General features: G+C 41.9%; 2 protein-coding genes across 3 annotated transcripts in view; one reads left to right on the top strand and one right to left on the bottom strand.

The window, feature by feature from the left end:
* RUVBL2 (RuvB like AAA ATPase 2) overlaps positions 1 to 17,673 on the bottom strand; it is a 615,067-nt gene that overhangs the window by 293,397 nt on the left and 303,997 nt on the right. The gene's annotated exons all lie outside the window — the stretch shown is intronic.
* Positions 2,275 to 17,446, top strand: EMC10 (ER membrane protein complex subunit 10). 2 transcript variants are annotated; one of them, XM_070729788.1, is made up of 8 exons: positions 2,275 to 2,519; positions 3,457 to 3,523; positions 4,214 to 4,326; positions 10,294 to 10,398; positions 13,212 to 13,393; positions 16,126 to 16,219; positions 16,415 to 16,504; positions 17,304 to 17,446. In XM_070729788.1, exons 1-7 carry the CDS (start codon positions 2,385 to 2,387, stop codon positions 16,496 to 16,498), a joined length of 780 nt encoding a protein of 259 aa, XP_070585889.1. In that variant the 5' UTR covers positions 2,275 to 2,384; the 3' UTR covers positions 16,499 to 16,504; positions 17,304 to 17,446. The 2 variants fall into 2 exon arrangements, with proteins under 2 accessions (XP_070585889.1, XP_070585888.1); XM_070729787.1 differs by lacking the exon at positions 16,415 to 16,504 and having other exon boundaries at positions 2,300 to 2,519.

Here is a 17,673-nt window from a genome sequence, read left to right on the forward strand (position 1 = left end):
ACACAAGTTACCTTTTTAAATTATTATTCTTTTTCCTCCTTAAGTAATAATTAAGAGATAGAACTTAAAAGAGATCTTATATAAGAGATCTCTTATATAACTATTTTTAAATTAGGCCAAGGGCAACAAGAAGTCTATCTGAAGCTTAGATAGACAAAGAGATTAAATTCATAGATTGTGATAATTTAAATTGTGTTTAACTGTTAGTGGAATTAGCCTGCAACACTGTATTCTAATCTAGACAGGGAGTCTCTACTCACAGTCCCTCATGCCCGTATCACTTTGAGGTTCGACTACTGCAATGCTCTCTACATGGGCCTACCTTTGAAGAATGTTCAGAAACTACAAATTGTGCAGAACGTAGCCGCACGAGCAGTAACAGGACTGCCCAGACATGTCCACATTTCTTCAAAACTCCAGTCTGCACTGGTTGCCAAATGGTTTCTGGATTCAATTCAAAGTGTTGGTTATGACCTATAAAGCTCTACATGGCATGGGACCAGATTACTTATGGGACTGCCTCCTGCCGCATGAATCCCAGCAACAGGTTAAGTCCCACAGAGTTGGCCTTCTCCAGGCCCCGTCAACTAGACAATGTCGTTTGGTGGCACCTAGGGGAAGAGCCTTCTACGTGGGGCCCCAGCCCTCTGGAATCAGCTCCCCCTGGAGATTCGTACTGCCCCCACCCTTGCCTTTTTTAAGAGTCTAAAGACTCAACTATGCATCCCAGCTTGGGGATATTAGATTCTCCCCCGTTTGCCCATTGTGCTGTATTTTGCACTTCCGAGGGTTCAGGGAAGTCCCGAAGTGCAAAAAACAGCACAACGGGCAAATCTGAAGTCCATTATTCCAAACTTCTGGTTTGCCTGTTTGGCCATTTTTTCACATTCCACATTCTTCAGTGATTCCTGTTCCATGCGTGGGGCAGCGCGTGGGGGGAGTGTGGGGAGGAAAAAGAGGTGTGGGCGGGTGCAGCAATGCTAACACACACACACACCCTCTTGGCATGTGAACCAAAAAACATTCTCTATCATTGTCCTAGGTGCTTATTTTTATTTATTTGTCATACAAATATAGTATTGTAGTATGTTTAACATAAGTATAGAGATAGAAAAGACAAAAAGTCATTAGGACAGGGAGGGTAGGTCTAATTGTAGATAATGTAAGGTTGAAGGTTTTGTCAACCTTTTGTTTCCTGCTTATCTGAGTTTCTGATTTCTGAATGGATTACCAAATCTGCATTTCTAAAAGCTGGCAACTTCAGTTTCTGCTTCAAGGAGGGAAATGGGGGTTGGTTTCTGAATAGGCTGGCCCTGTTTTCTTATTGGGCAGAAAATATGTGCTGGGGGCTATTAAGACAGACTGAGTCTGTTTTCTGTCTTTAAAAAACATGTTTCTTCATTTGTCATCTAGGAAAATATTTTATTTATTTATTTTGTCAAGTATGTATTGGTAGTATACAAAGATATAACAATGTTTATACACTTACTAGTGAGAGAGAAAGACATTAGAACAGGGGACGGAAAACACGCCTTTTCTGCCTTTTAAAATAGTCTCCCCAAATATTTCATTCTTCTGGGGAGAGGGTGCTGACTTTCTACAATAGCAAGTTAAAACTTTGGATTCTTGCTAAACCGACACTGAAAACTTTCAACCAATCTCCAAAATCTCAACATAAATCACTCAGTTTTGTAATTATACATTAAACCAAAGAGCAGCTGCCACCATTGCTTGGGATGAAAAATGGGATAAAGTGCTGTTTTTTTCTTGCAAACGCACAGGATTGCCAACAGTACAGCTTGTATTTTGATGGTTATTCGGTTTGCTAACTAAGGGAGCGCAGCAGGAGACTCTAGTTCGCCCCGTCCCCACCTTTTGATACAGCGGATGCTCTACTTGGGGGTATCCATTATAGTCTACTTCCTTTTGAACGAGTTTTAGCATTCACTATGCTAAGGATGACAGTCATACAATTCCAAGAGAGCCTGTTTCTGACTTGGATCTAGAAAAAAACGGCAGGCTATTATTTTATCCTTTCATCGCCGCCCAAAATAGAGGAGACAATGGGTCGACCGTTGTGCAAGAGATTAAAGGATGAGGGGCCAGGAAATTCATTCGGCACAGTTGCTTTCTGGTGCAATTTCTTCCCCATCACTCCAGAAGGCTGTTGCTACGTCATCACCTCAGCGCTTGCAGCTGCGAGACAAGCAGCCGCCACCTGCAGCGCGAGCGGAGAGCGAGCGAGTACTTAAGAGAGGCGCTAAGCCGCAAAGCGCCGCTGATTGGCTCTCGCTCGCCTTTTTGAACGCGGTACTTCGGCCCCAGAGTGCTTTGCAGTTGCTCTGCCTGTTCTCCCCTCCACACTTCTTCGGATCACGTGACCCATGGAAGGAACTATGGCGGCTGCCGAGCGACCGGTCTTCGTCTCCCTCCTGCTTGTCCTCGCCCTACTTCTTTTTCCCTCGCCTCATGTTCTTGTCCGGGCCACTGCAGCCTGCCGGGGAGAGGCAGTTGTCAAGGTAAGTCTCAGGGTAACATTTGTGAGTGCAGAGCTGACTTTGGGTGTCGAAAGACAAGCTCTTTTATATCCAGGACTTAGAACCTGTGCGAGATCGGACCAAACGCCAAACTTCTATCTTCATAGATGTCTTTAAGAATTAATTAAAAAATATTTTCTCTAGCAGCACTCTTTCAGCTGGTGGCTCGCTTTGCACCTTGTGGCAGTGAGTCCCAGAGTTTAACTCTGTACCGAGTGGATGCCTGTTTTGAATCTCCTAGCATGCAGCTTCATTAAATGGACTGGGACATACCCCTATTATTAGAAACCCCTATTATAGAGAATATCTATGTGGTTTCTAAGGATAAATTTTTTTTTGATGGTACATAATATATAGCTCAGAGTCATATTCAATAACCTGAAACAACTCTCCAGGATTTCCAACTGGAGCTAATTCACCAGTTGCATTGGGAACTTTCTTATCTGCTTAAAGAACTATGTCCCTCCTAGAAAGACATTACTGTATTTCCTTGTATTCTTGCAACAATGTCACAGGTTTGGATAACTGAAAGGAGCTTCTCAAAATGTTGGATAATATCTTATGAAAAAATTCAGTGAATTTGAGTTATTTCTGATTTTGTGTATGGCTAGTTTAAAATATCTTATTTGATTATATAGATTGTAGGCATGAAAGCTTATTTCATAATAAATATCATAGACTGGAATGAATCGTGGTTTTGTTGGTCACATTTAATGCTGTAAATCTGTGGCCTCTTTTTACAGGTGGTGCCAGTGCAATCACCAAAACCACTCAAAATACTGTTTTAAGTTATGGGCAGGAAATTTTTGCTATTATGTGGGATGTAACATTAACACACACAGGGCAGAATTTGGGTCACAGGCTTGGAACGAATTATAGGAGTTTTGCAACATTCATGATCAAGTTCTGTTGCTTTCAGTCTGGTGAAACTCGAGATTCTGAAACTTGTGGATTCCATCTGCAGCTGGAACATTCATTTGAGTTGGGTGAGTGTATATGGTGAGCATGGGCAAGCTTGCATTGGACAATGTCACCATATTGTAGCAATAATTTGGCCCCTTTCATAGTCACACTTGTTTCTACTTTTCATAGGGCCTTTATGCCTACAAATACATATGTTAAGATACTGTGGGAACTTTGAGTTCTCCATTGCAAGTACGTAAAGATAGACAATCTTTGGGTAATAAGCTTTTCTCCTAGTCCTGGTTTACTACTTTCAAATTACTCCTGAACTGAGGTTTGTCATTGTTTACCTTGGGAAGGATTAAGACACATGGTAAAATCTTGTGAAATTTGGGAAATAGATCCTGAAGTTTCCTTCTTATAATGGCTTTAAAGAGCAAATGGATGGCTTAGATATTTTAAAAAATCTATACATTCATGTGCAAGTTCATGTTGAAATTGAACTTAATGTGTTGTTATTGATAGGCAGCAAAAAACATGCCACAAACAGCTTTGGACAGGGTGGGGCCCATGAGATGCTCACTTCTGTCCTTATTGTATTAATGCATTCAGCATGGGCTAAACAGAATTGCACTGGCAGCAGTCTAAAAAAAAATAGGGGAGGACTTTGGAAAGACACTTGCTTCTGTATATTGCAAGTGGCTAAAGGTTATTTATTGAAGAGGAATAATAGTAAGACTCCTGATATTAATTTGTGTTTCTTTCTCCTTCAGATGACAGCATTCATTTCAAAAAGCGGGGTACAATTCTGTGGAATGTGGGTTCTGAGCCTAGTCTCTCCCTGAGCCAGAAGCAGTTAACTGAAGATGAACGCAACACACTTAGGGTGAGTGGTGAAGCCAAGGAAGAACAGCTTTGCTTTACTTTTTTTTAGGGAGAAACATTTTAGAATGTGGGTACTTTGGAAGGGAAATAACTTGTTTCTGAAAGAAAAAAAGAAGTTTATTTGATATACTTGGAGCTGTATATAGGAATTTTGTACTTGATTGCTTTCTTACATGGAAAGCTAAGGGACCTTAGGCAAATAGGTTTTCTTAGCCAACCCATTTTTACATGACGTAAGCTTAGGAGTTGATAAACTTTATGGGTAATTTTTTTCCCTCTCCACATACATCCATACAGCACAATATACCATCTGTTTTTAAATACTGTATCTTAAAAAATATTCTTAATTCATCAGCTTAAATTCAGTATTAATCACTTCTTTTTCACTGCCAAGTTTCTAATTTTGTCATCCAGATAAACCAGTCATCTTCTAATTATATTTCCATGCTATTCCTTTCTCTAATATAAACAATGTCTCTTAACACCTCAAATGTTAAGCCATGTGCCTCTTCTCTTTATACATTTTTTTAAAAAAAGCTAAAAACCCTTATATGACTTTTATTATTAAAACTAAAAATAACAAATAAAAATAAACAAATTGAAACTTTTCCAACTCCTTTGTAAAGCAGTATATATTTACTAATTCCAGATTTTAAATTTAACTCCAGACTTAATATTCAACCAGGTAATCATTAATTCATATCATCAACTCATCAGACCTTTCCCTTCCTTTTAATAAAACATTTTTCCATAGTTTTAAATTTCTGTTTAGACCACTCTCAATTTACACTCAATCCATTAATAATATAATAATAATAATAATAATTTATTAGATTTGTATGCCGCCCCTCTCCGAAGACTCGGGGCGGCTCACAACAAGCGATAAAACAATACAGTATTGTACAGGCACAAATCTAATATTAAGAAAAAACTAAAAACCCTATCAATTTAAAAAACCAAACAGCACATACATACCAAACATAAATTATAATAAGCCTGGGGGAAAGGTGTCTCAAATCCCCCATGCCTGGCAGTATAGATGGGTCTTAAGTAGTTTACGGAAGACAAGGAGGGTGGGAGCAGTTCTAATCTCCGGGGGGAGTTGATTCCAGAGGGCCGGGGCCGCCACAGAGAAGGCTCTTCCCTTGGGGCCCGCCAGACGACATTGTTTAGTCGACGGGACCCGGAGAAGGCCAACTCTGTGGGACCTTATCGGCCACTGGGATTCGTGCGGTAGTAGGCGGTTCCAGAGGTATTCTGGTCCAATGCCATGTAGGGCTTTAAAGGTCATGACCAACACTTTGAATTGTGACCGGAAACTGATCGGCAGCCAATGCAGGCCACGGAGTGTTGTAGAAACGTGGGCGAATCTAGGAAGCCCCACGATGGCTCTCGCGGCTGCGTTCTGCACAATCTGAAGTTTCCGAACACTTTTCAGAGGTAGCCCCATGTAGAGAGCATTGCAGTAATCGAACCTCGAGGTGATAAGGGCATGAGTGACTGTGAGCAATGACTCCCTGTCCAAATAGGGCCCCAACTGGTGCACCAGGCGAACCTGGGCAAACGCCCTCCTTGCCACAGCCGAAAGATGATGTTCCAATGTCAGCTGTGGGTCGAGGAGGACGCCCAAGTTGCGCACCCTCTCTGAGGGGGTCAGTAGTTTCCCCCCCCACCCCTGGGTAATGGACGGACAGATGGAATTGTCCTTGGGAGGCAACACCCACAGCCACTCCGTCTTGTCTGGATTGAGTTTGAGTTTGTTGACACCCATCCAGTCCCCAACAGCCTCCAGGCACCGGCACATCACTTCCACTGCTTCGCTGACTGGACATGGGGTGGAGATGTACAACTGGGTATCATCCACATATTGATGATACCTCACCCCATGGTATCGAAAGCCGCTGAGAGGTCAAGAAGCACCAGGACAGAGGACAAGCCCCTGTCCCGGGCCCGCCAGAGATCATCCATCAACGCGACCAAAGCAGTTTCCGTGCTGTAACCGGGCCTGAAACCCGACTGTTGAGGCCCTAGATAATCGGCTTCTTCCAAGGACCGCTGGAGTTGGAGCGCCACCACCTTCTCAACAACCTTCCCCATAAAGGGAAGGTTGGAGACTGGACGGTAGTTATTAAGCACGGCTGGGTCCAGGGAAGGCTTCTTGAGGAGGGGGCGCACAAGTGCCTCCTTATAAGGAGCCGGGAAGGACCCCCTCCCCAAGGAGGCGGTGACAATCTCCTGGACCCAGCTCCGTGTCACCTCTCGGCTGGCCGAAACCAACCAAGAGGGACACGGATCCAGTAAGCAGGTGGCAGAACTCACAGCTCCAATGGCCTTGTCCACTTCATCAGGTGTCACCAAGTCAAACTCCTCCCAGACAGATGGACAAAGACGTTTAGCCCCAGTCACCTCGACTGACTCATTGTCAGCCGATACTGCTATGCAATTGGAGTCGAGTTCCGCTCGGATCCGAGCGACTTTATCAGCGAAAAACGAGTTAAATTCCTCAGCACTGCCCTGCAAGGGTTCCCCAACTCCCCCCTGATTTAGAAGGGAGCGGGTCACCCTAAACAGGGCAGCCGGGCGGGATTCCGCTGATGCAATCAAGGCGGCATGGTACGCGCATCTTGCCGCCTTGAGCGTCACTTTGTAAGTCTTAATAAAAGCTCTTACAAGTGTTCGGTCGGATTCGGACTTACTCTTCCTCCATTGCTTCTCTAGACGTCTCTTCTGGCGTTTCAACTCCCGGAGCTCCTCGTTGAACCATGGAGCTCTACGGGGTCTAGTGCCACAGAGAGGTCGCAGTGGCGCAATTCGGTCAAGAGCCTCCGCTGCAGCCTTAACAATTTAAATTTCCCTGTATATATAATAAATGCACAATAACAAAAAAGAAAAGAGAAGACCAATGTCTTGTAACCATTATTAATGATTAGCAATGTATAATTTTATGTCTCATTAGTAAATTTCATTTTAATACTTGTACATCAATTTGTAAATTAACCAAATTTAATACCACTACTAATACTAAAAATCAATTCAAGCTATTTCTAAAGAAGAAATTTTGCCATCAAAAGAAAAAACACAAAACTAATCATCCCTTTCAAACTACTGATCCCCTTAAGATCAAACACTTTCTGTTCAAAATTAAAAACTTGCTTGTCTTTTTGCACAGCCTTTTTATTCTCTTTCTCTTCTTCTTTCCTCTTCTCCTCTTTAAGTAACCCATCTTTACAAATCTTAATCATCCATTTTTTTGTCTTTTTAATTTCCATTTTACTTTTAATTTCTTTTTTAGCCTGCCAAATCCTGTGTTTGCTCACACTTTCTCTCTCTTTTTATCAGTGCTAGTATTAATATCAATATATTCATATTGTGAGATATGGCCATTAGCCTATTCATTAACCAAACCATTTTTAGCTTTCTTTATTATTTTTTCCCTCTCAATTTCTTCTACTGTATTATTAATTAAGACTAAACAATCCACATGATTCATAGTAAACTGTCCAATTCCAGTTCTAACATTATTTCTATCTCCATTTGTTCCTGCAGTTTCCAGCATCTGTTGGTCAGATTCTGTAGTGTTTACTTCTCCAGATCTGTATTTTGTTGCCACCATCACTGAAATTTTCCTTTAAGTCTACATCTTCTTGTAATTTTCCAATAATTCCAATTGTAGATTCAGGAAAATCCCTTATTGAAAATGTACATTCTTTAATACTTCTGCAAAGATCATTGAACAAATCCCTTGTCTCCTGCCTTTCCATCTCTTCAATCACTGTAGAAGCTTTTTTAGTTGTCTAAATAATAAAACATTTCAACAGCCTATTACATCACTCCCATCAATTCCTCTACAGGAATCAGTATGTAGTATGTAGTAGCTTTGTCTGTTTTTTTTCCAGAGTTCATTCAACGTTCATATTCAGCATTCAGAATGTTTTTTTACATTTCTTCCTTATCACCTATTGCCTATCAATACTCTAGCTTGTTTCTTCCTCCATGGTCACAGTTGGTCAGAGAGTCCACAGCTAAACAAAACTCAATTAAAAGTTCCCCAAAACAAAGCCTCAACCAGAGGATGGCAACAGAAGTTGAATACCAAATTCCTTTTAATTTTGTTTTAAAAGCAGAAAGAAAAGTTTTTAGCTTAAGTTTAGTTCTTTTTAAATCCAAGTTGTAAGTCCCGGTCCCCCCCCCCCCCCCCCCCCCCAAAAAAAAAAAAGAAACATTGCATCAACTTGGGTTTTAGCTGTAACTTTCAAAGTCATTTCAATAACAATTGAACATTTTGGTTGTTGATTAGTGGCTTCCCCCCCCCCCTTTATCTTTAGAAGATAAATCCAAAAATGGTATTTCCCTCCAGCAAAATAGCTCACCATATTTCAAATGCTTTACCATATTACAGACGCCTCCAGGAATAGGGTTGATATTCCTGGAGGCGTCTGTAATATAGTAAATGATTTAGCTTTACTAGATAAATGGTCAAAGCAATGGAAACTGCAGTTTGATGTTTCCAAATGTAAAATAATGTACTTGGGGAAAAGGAATCCTCAATCTGAGTATTGTATTGGCAGTTCTCTGTTAGCAAATACTTCAGAAGAAAAGGATTTAGGGGTAGTGATTTCTGACAGTCTCAAAATGGGTGAACAGTGCAGTCAGGCGGTAGGGAAAGCAAGTAGGATGCTTGGCTGCATAGCTAGAGGTATAACAAGCAGGAAGAGGGAGATTATGATCCCGCTATATAGAATGCTGGTGAGACCACATTTGGAATACTGTGTTCAGCTCTGGAGACCTCACCTACAAAAAGATATTGACAAAATTGAACGGGTCCAAAGACGGGCTACAAGAATGGTGGAAGGTCTTAAGCATAAAACGTATCAGGAAAGACTTCATGAACTCAATCTGTATAGTCTGGAGGACAGAAGGAAAAGGGGGGACATGATCGAAACATTTAAATATATTAAAGGGTTAAATAAGGTCCAGGAGGGAAGTGTTTTTAATAGGAAAGTGAACACAAGAACAAGGGGACACAATCTGAAGTTAGTTGGGGGAAAGATCAAAAGCAACATGAGAAAATATTATTTTACTGAAAGAGTAGTAGATCCTTGGAACAAACTTCCAGCAGACGTGGTAGATAAATCCACAGTAACTGAATTTAAACATGCCTGGGATAAACATATATCCATCCTAAGATAAAATACAGAAAATAGTATAAGGGCAGACTAGATGGATTTTTCTGCCGTCAGACTTCTATGTTTCTATGCTCTCTTTCTTTGCACCCTCCAGCACAAAAACTTACAGTTCTTTTCTTTCCACATGGCTTCCAGCTTTCAGTTCATCTCTTTCTGTAACATAGTCACCCTGGCTAATGCAACTGAAACTGCTTCACACTGCCACCGGTGGAGGTTTCAGGCAGGCTTTCGTTCGGGTATGCAGACCCCAAAATAGATTGTCCGCCAAGTCCTCTTCTTCACCTCCCCTTCAGGGAGGATCTGGGCTGATTCAAAAAGAATCAGCACCCCAGAACTGTGGAGATTCAGGTTTCCCCCACAGGAGCACAAAGAACACTATCTCGCAGAGGCAGATCATCACGCCCCCTCCAATTTTATGGATTCTAGGAATAAAAAATAGTTTTAGAAAATTTAAATCCCAAAAATCTTATCAGTGATTTTGCACGAGATCTCTCCCATTTTTAAAGAATATAAAAATAAATTTAACTTTCAAGCTCCATGCATTCCATTCACAATGCTGTGGATGCTTGGGTGTTTTCTATCATAACTAGTCTTTGAAGCATAGATATTTGGCAACTTGTGAAGTTTTTAAAAATTAGAATTATTTGGCTCTCAACAGAAGCAAAACTACTACAATAAATACTCATTTTGAGATCACTAGAGTGTAATTTTTATCTCCTTCAAATAGGATGAGGTGGTGAGTTTCTCCTTTCAATGATTATCCATTTGTTTCACAAACTCAGGAGGTAGCTACACGGGGTGGACTGTACCGCTTAAGAATCCCACGACAACCTCTGGGGAGCATTGAAGGGAATGCTGTTGAATATGTCACCACTTTCGTTAGGGCGGTAAGTGTCTTCACTGCTGTTGAATTCTTGTAAAGCAACGTGAGAAAATATTATTTCACTGAAAGAGTAGTAGATCCTTGGAACAAACTTCCAGCAGACGTGGTTGGTAAATCCACAGTAACTGAATTTAAACATGCCTGGGATAAACATATATCCATCCTGTTGTGATTCCGTCTGAGGCTCCTCAGGGAACGTCTGAACCTCTGCCGGCTCCCTGCTCAGAGGGGGAGGAGGAGGAACAGGAGGAGGAGGAGGAGGCCCAGGCAGAAGGGGAGGAGGAATATCAGGCCGAGGGAGAGGGAGAACAGCCAGAGTCCCCCGGGGTGGAGCTCTCCCCAGCAAGCAGCCTGGAGTCCTTAGATGAAAATGCTCAAGCCATCATCGATCACAGGCAGAGAAGAGCAGAACAACGAAGGGGACAATTAGCCAGGTACTTCCAGTCCTAAATAGGTAACAGCTGGGTTTGGGTGTGGTTCTCCCCAGAAAGGCTGAAAAGGCAGACCCACCTTTCCTGTCTTGTGGAGTATTATCTTTGGGAGTCCTGGGACCTGGCTGTGATCTTTGGCGTCTCTGATTCTGGCTTGTGGCCTTGAAGGCTGAAACCTTGGGGGAAAAGGTGTGGGGGCTTATTCTCTACAGTGGTGTGTGTGCCAGCAAGAAGTCTGCTGTATTGTCTGGCCGTCAGGACTTTGCTGTGAAGCCTCATAGCCTGCCTGTTGGGAAGAACAGGTTTTTCTCTGTGTTTATTTTTCAAACTATAAAGTGCCTTTGCTTTTACCAGCGTGTCTGGCTGCTTTTTCCAGTTGGTGTTGAAGTCTGGGGGCACCCAGACAGAACACATCCTAAGATAAAACACAAGAAATAGTATAAGGGCAGACTAGATGGACCATGAGGTCTTTTTCTGCCGTCAGTCTTCTATGTTTCTATGTTTCTACTCTATAGCACACAGGTTACCAACGTGGTCTAGGAGAAAATTTTGGTAATCCATGGAGAAATCTTAGTCCCTGCGCCCAATATGGCCGAAAGCAATTAATCCAGTCTGTCCACGGGAACACAAAGCTGCACTGCCTAACATCACCCTGCCCACACCCCAGCCCCCACTCTTAAGGCCGGGTGCAACCTTCACCTTGAGTATAGCGATACAAGCCACATGAGTTCAAAAAGGAAGATAAGAGCAAGAACTCGTGCTCAGCTGAACGGCTGCCGGGGGGGGGGTCAATTGCTTTGGGGGCCTATATCTCTCTTTCTGAGAGGCTCTAGATGGTATTTATCTTTAAAAAAAATCCATATTAGTGATCTGTGCGATTTAAAATTATGAATTAGGGTCCATGCGATTTGAAATTATGAATTTGGTGGTCCTTGAGGCCCCAAAGGTTGGAGACTCCTGTTGTAGACGCCTGCTGTGGCACATTTGCCTAGAGAAGAGGTATGGGAAGTGCTCCATCATAGAATATGCCAAGACTGAAAGCAGCTAAAAAAAATTTGACTCCTGTACACTCTTTTGTGCAGATCTTGCCTCTTTAGTAAAATATCCAGATGGTAGGAAGAGGGAAATTGGTTTGTTGAGGGGTAAGTGAAGAAATATGGGCTTCAGTTCATGGAGTTCACTCACCCACCCCAGCCTTAAATACAGTAGGTAGTCTCTTGTGGCACATCCCATATTAATCAGGAGATCATCTTCCTAATTCTGATGAGGCTGTTCTGAGATTATTCAGGGAAGAGATAATAGAATAACCCCCTCCCAATTAACTTTAGCTTAATTTCTGGGATACGTTGGCAAAATCATACATCATTACTTGGCAACAATGCAGAAATGGTATTCCATTGCCTTGATTGTGACAGGTTCTGAGCTAGTCACTGTGTCTTTCTCATATCTTGTGTACTTTTTTGCAGCCTGAGGGTGCACTTTTCATAAAGAAAATCCAACTTTGAGGGCCATAGGAGAGATTAGCAGTAATGCAGTGATATCACAAGAATGGCCAAAGATAAATGTTTGACCATTTAGTGTGAGAATTGGTGTTTTAGAAAGTCTTTTTTCCCACAAATACAAAAAAAAAATAGATGAAACGAACATTTTGGCTGTGCAGTCTACAGGTTTGCAGAAAAGCTTAGGAAATTACCAGCTTTGCTTGAAGCAGTGGTTCTCAACCTGGGGGTTGGGACCATTTTGCAGGGGTCACCTAAGACCATGGGAAAAGACAAATTTCCCATGGTATTAGGAACTAAAGCTCGGAACATATTTTTACAATCCGACCAATCAGGCATTTATAGTAGGGATGTCCCTCTGACCTTCCTGTCAATCAGCTTAAAGCTCTGTTGGGAAAATTGGCACTAGACTTATGGTTGGGGGTCACCACAACATGAGGAACTGTATTAAGGGATCACGACATTAGAAAGGTTGAGAACCGCTGCCTTAAAGGAATATCAAGAGATAAATGTAAGAATAAACATTGCATTGCATTCTTTTGAAATATCTCTCTGCCTGGTCCAATACTGTTGCCTCCTGAGCAGGAAAGCAGCACTGCATTAATCTCAGCACTGAGATTAATATCTTTTCCTGAGAAGTTGCGGTCTGAGATTTTTTTTTTGCTGGAGGTGTCATGTGCTGTTACTGAAACACAGGCTGAGGTGGAATGTAGGAAGGCCAAATTCAAGGGAGAGTCACCCCTGAAGTGCTTGTGGCCCCTTTCATTCAATAGTAACTTCCTTGCTCCTTGACAGGATGTTATTTTGCACACCAGCTCATGTGCATTGAGTTGGAAATGCCAAGACAGGCAGAGAGATAATATTGATGTGTCTTCCTTTCCTCGCAGTGTTCACTGGTCGAGTCTCATCTGTCAGATAGGCTGATAGTGCACACAGACATTGCTGGCAACATAATTGGCCTCTCTGCTGTCACTGTTCCCAGCTCTTGCCACGGAGCTGAAGTGGAAGATGTGGATCTGGAACTCTTCAATACTACCATTGTCCTCCAGCAGCCCATCCCAGCAGCCGTGTGAGTATTAATAATTACATGCAGGGCCTCTGCTGATCTGTGGACTCACTGCTGCAAGATGTGTTAACAGCAGCTACATTAAAATGAGATTGGGCAAATGTATAAAACACAAGTGTGGCTTTTAATCATGAACGGACCCACCAAGGATTTTGGAATGGAGATATGTTACTAAACTTGCGGGACCGCTGTCTGCTGTATGAATCTCAGCGACTGGTTTAAGTCCCACAGTCTTGGCCTCATCCAAGTCCCATCAACCAGACAGTGTCGCTTGGTGAGGCCTAGGGGAAGAGCTTTCTTTGTGGGGGGCCGGCCCTCTGGAATCAGCTTCCCCCAGAGATATGCACTGCCCCCACCCTCCTCGCCTTCCGTAAGTGTCTTAAGGATCATTTGTGTCACCAGGCTTGGGGCAATTAGATCTTAGGTCTCCTGGCTGAAGAATGTCATGAGTGGCTGAGGTCTGAGTGTGTATGATTGATTTTTAAAATATTAGGGATTACAGGTTAGATATTTAGCTAATTAATTTGATTTATTGTATTGCTATGTCTACTATATATGCTGTGAGCCGCCCCAAGTCCTCGGAGAAGGGCTGCATACAACAATTAAATAAATAAATAAATAAATTGGATTTACCATTGTATTTTATTGGTTTTTTATTATATGTTGTAAGCCGTCCCAAGTTTTCAGAGAGGAGCGGCATAGAAATCCAATGGTTGGTTGGTTGGTTGGTTGGTTGGTAGGTAGGTAGGTAGGTAGGTAGATAGATAGATAGATAGATAGATAGATAGATAGATAGATAGATAGATAGAGCCAGGGTGGCGCAGCAGGTAGAGTGCTGTACTGCAGGCCACTGAAGCTATCTGTAGGTTAGCGGTTCAAATCTCATCACCGGCTCAAGGTTGACTCAGCCTTCCATCCTTCCGAGGTGGGTAAAATGAGGATCCGAATTGTGGGGGCAATATGCTGGCTCTGTTAAAAAGTGCTATTGCTAACATGTTGTAAGCCGCCCTGAGTCTAAGAAGGGCGACATAAAAATCGAATAGAGATGGATGGATGGATAGCTTTTGTTTGAGACAAGGTATGATCTGTTTGGATTTCCCAAAGGCTCATGATTGCTCCCTTGGGATATAGGAAGTTTGACTTGGTTTCCTTCATTCAGTTTTAGATACACTTTTAAGAATTTGAAAGATGGAGGAAATGGTGTCTAACAAGAAGGTTGAATAACCAGGGTACCTAGTATAAGGAATCTAAAGTTCGCTTATGGAAGATTTTTGGGGAGCAGAGTTAAGAGCAGGATTCCTTAATTGGAATATAAGGAAAGTGACCCGTCTTCTTCATCACAATGGGGTGCAGGAGCTTGGTTAAAGGCAGGAGTGTCATCTGTACAGAAAGATTTCTAGGTGACTTATTTTCAGAGAAATGTGAATTTAGAGACATGTCTCTGATTTTAAACATGCAAATTGGAAGGACAGGTTTCATTGGAGTCTCTTAAATTTGTCTATTTCTATACAGATGTAGCTTTGTACAGAACATTAGAGATATGTGCCAGTCCGCCTTTTTTTGAAGACTGGGTAGAAATTTTGAGAGCCGGAAAAAGAAAGGACAGAATCATACCTCCAGTTAAGGGGAAAGAAGGGAACAGAATTTCAAACCTATTCCAAAATGTGGAATTTTATTAAGATGGATCCAGTGAATTTCAATATAGCTTACTTTGGAAGCAAGGTATTATTTCATGGAGTAGTTCTAATGAAAGGCAAACACTTGGGGTAGGGTATGTTAATGTTTTTCACAAGGGAAACACTCCTGAAATACATTGGAGCCCAAACATCCCTTTTACCTTTTTAATACCTATCTGGGCTTCTGCAGCCTCTGTGAGTACTGATTTATGGTAAATGATTTAGCTTTACTAGATAAATGGTCAAAGCAATGGAAACTGCAGTTTAATGTTTCCAAATGTAAAATAATGCACTTGGGGAAAAGGAATCCTCAGTCTGAGTATTGTATTGGCAGTTCTGTGTTAGCAAATACTTCAAAAGAAAAGGATTTAGGGGTAATGATTTCTGACAGTCTCAAAATGGGTGAACAGTGCAGTCAGGCGGTAGGGAAAGCAAGTAGGATGCTTGGCTGCATAGCTAGAGGTATAACAAGCAGGAAGAGGGAGATTATGATCCCGCTATATAGAATGCTGGTGAGACCACATTTGGAATACTGTGTTCAGTTCTGGAGACCTCACCTACAAAAAGATATTGACAAAATTGAACGGGTCCAAAGACGGGCTACAAGAATGGTGGAAGGTCTGAAGCATAAAACGTATCAGGAAAGACTTAATGAACTCAATCTGTATAGTCTGGAGGACAGAAGGAAAAGGGGGGACATGATCGAAACATTTAAATATATTAAAGGGTTAAATAAGGTTCAGGAGGGAAGTGTTTTTAATAGGAAAGTGAACACAAGAACAAGGGGACACAATCTGAAGTTAGTTGGGGGAAAGATCAAAAGCAACATGAGAAAATATTATTTTACTGAAAGAGTAGTAGATCCTTGGAACAAACTTCCAGCAGACGTGGTAGATAAATCCACAGTAACTGAATTTAAACATGCCTGGGATAAACATATATCCATCCTAAGATAAAATACAGAAAATAGTATAAGGGCAGACTAGATGGACCATGAGGTCTTTTTCTGCCGTCAGACTTCTATGTTTCTATGTTACTAATTTTTTTTTTCCGTGCCAGCCCTGAAACAGCAGCTTTTATTGAACGCTTGGAACAAGAGCAGGCTCAGAAAGCCAAAAATCCCCAGGAGCAGAAGTCCTTCTTTGCGAAATATGTAAGTGTTGTACTTGGGGGGGGCGGGGGAACGGGGGAATAGAAAGAGCAGGCTCCGTACTTTTTTCCACCCTTGTAGCGCAATGTTCTCAGCTCCTCAGCCTGCCTGCTGTCTCATTTCTGGATCTAGCCAGGCAACTGTTGCTGAGAAATGACTGCTTCCTGCTCTGATACTTCTTATCCCCAATCCCTGCAGTGGAATTTCATTCTGGGTACAATTATGCTTCTCCCAGTGACCATCCTTGCAACATTCCCTAGGAGGTTGAGACGACGACTCTGAGCAAAAGTAATCCTGCACCTGGCTGAACTCACTTCTGTCTTCTTTGCTTGACTCCATTTAGCTTGAACTCTTTCAGTGTGTCCCTGGGTCACCTTGGAGGAAAAAAAGGCTACACTTCTTTTGGAGCCAACCTTGATACTTGGGAGGGGAGTGTGTGTGTGTGTGTGTGTGTAAGATGACTGCAGCCTCACTCAGGTGCTACCTTTGTGTTCGCTGGTCCAGAGGGTAGCATTTATATTTCCCCCCATTCTTTTTTTTTAAAATCAATGCATTCTGAGAAGAACCGCAACCCCCAAAATTATGTTGCTCAATAGCTGGCTTTCATGAAATTACTTTAGTGATGGCTTGCTCTGTGTTAACTTGGGTTCGACCTCTTCTGCTGCTAATTAGCTGAGAACATCCAAAATAAGCAGGCTGCCTTTCAGGTCATTATTCTTAATTTTCAGTTTGCTACTCTCTGGATCTTTATTTCCTGATCCGACACAATTGAGACACCCTTTTTTGGTGGCAGGTCCTTTCTCCTTTATAGTAGACAAAGACACTTTTTCCTCATTGGCTGCACACCGATATGCTCAGCTGTAAATCTGGTGAAGGGTGTCTTGTGTTTGGGATTTGAAAGTGGCATGAAAGTAAAAATAGAACCTGGAAAGTACCGTTAATGGGGAATATTGTGTATTGTGAGAAGCCGTGATCACTTCCAAGATGGAAAAGAATGAGATGGATTGTTACGCATAACAAATCCATATGTTTTTAATATAATATATATATTTAATATAACATGTATATATTTCTTTCTCTCCTACAGTGGATGTACATTATTCCTATCGTGCTTTTCCTTATGATGTCTGGAGCTCCTGATGCAGGGGGGCAAGGAGGGGGTAATGGAGGCAGTGCTGGGGGAGGGGGGCGATAAAGGGAACAAGGCAAATAAATATTATTGGAAAGAAATAATGGGACTCTCTTTGATTTGTGGGAGCAAGGCCAGTTTTGGGTTATAGAACGAAAGGGCTGCTAATATTTTTTATGCTTCTGTGACAGGTGGGAGGGAATGCATCAATCCAGGGTGGTTTCCTTCCTATATGATTATAGTTAAGTAGTAAATATCTCTACTGATTCCAAAGGGTATATTACTGCCATAAAGTAGTTTCAAATTTTCAGGATTGGAAATTATGTAC

The sequence above is a fragment of the Erythrolamprus reginae genome, chromosome Z (genome assembly GCF_031021105.1).
Source record: "Erythrolamprus reginae isolate rEryReg1 chromosome Z, rEryReg1.hap1, whole genome shotgun sequence".
Lineage (NCBI taxonomy): Eukaryota > Metazoa > Chordata > Lepidosauria > Squamata > Dipsadidae > Erythrolamprus > Erythrolamprus reginae.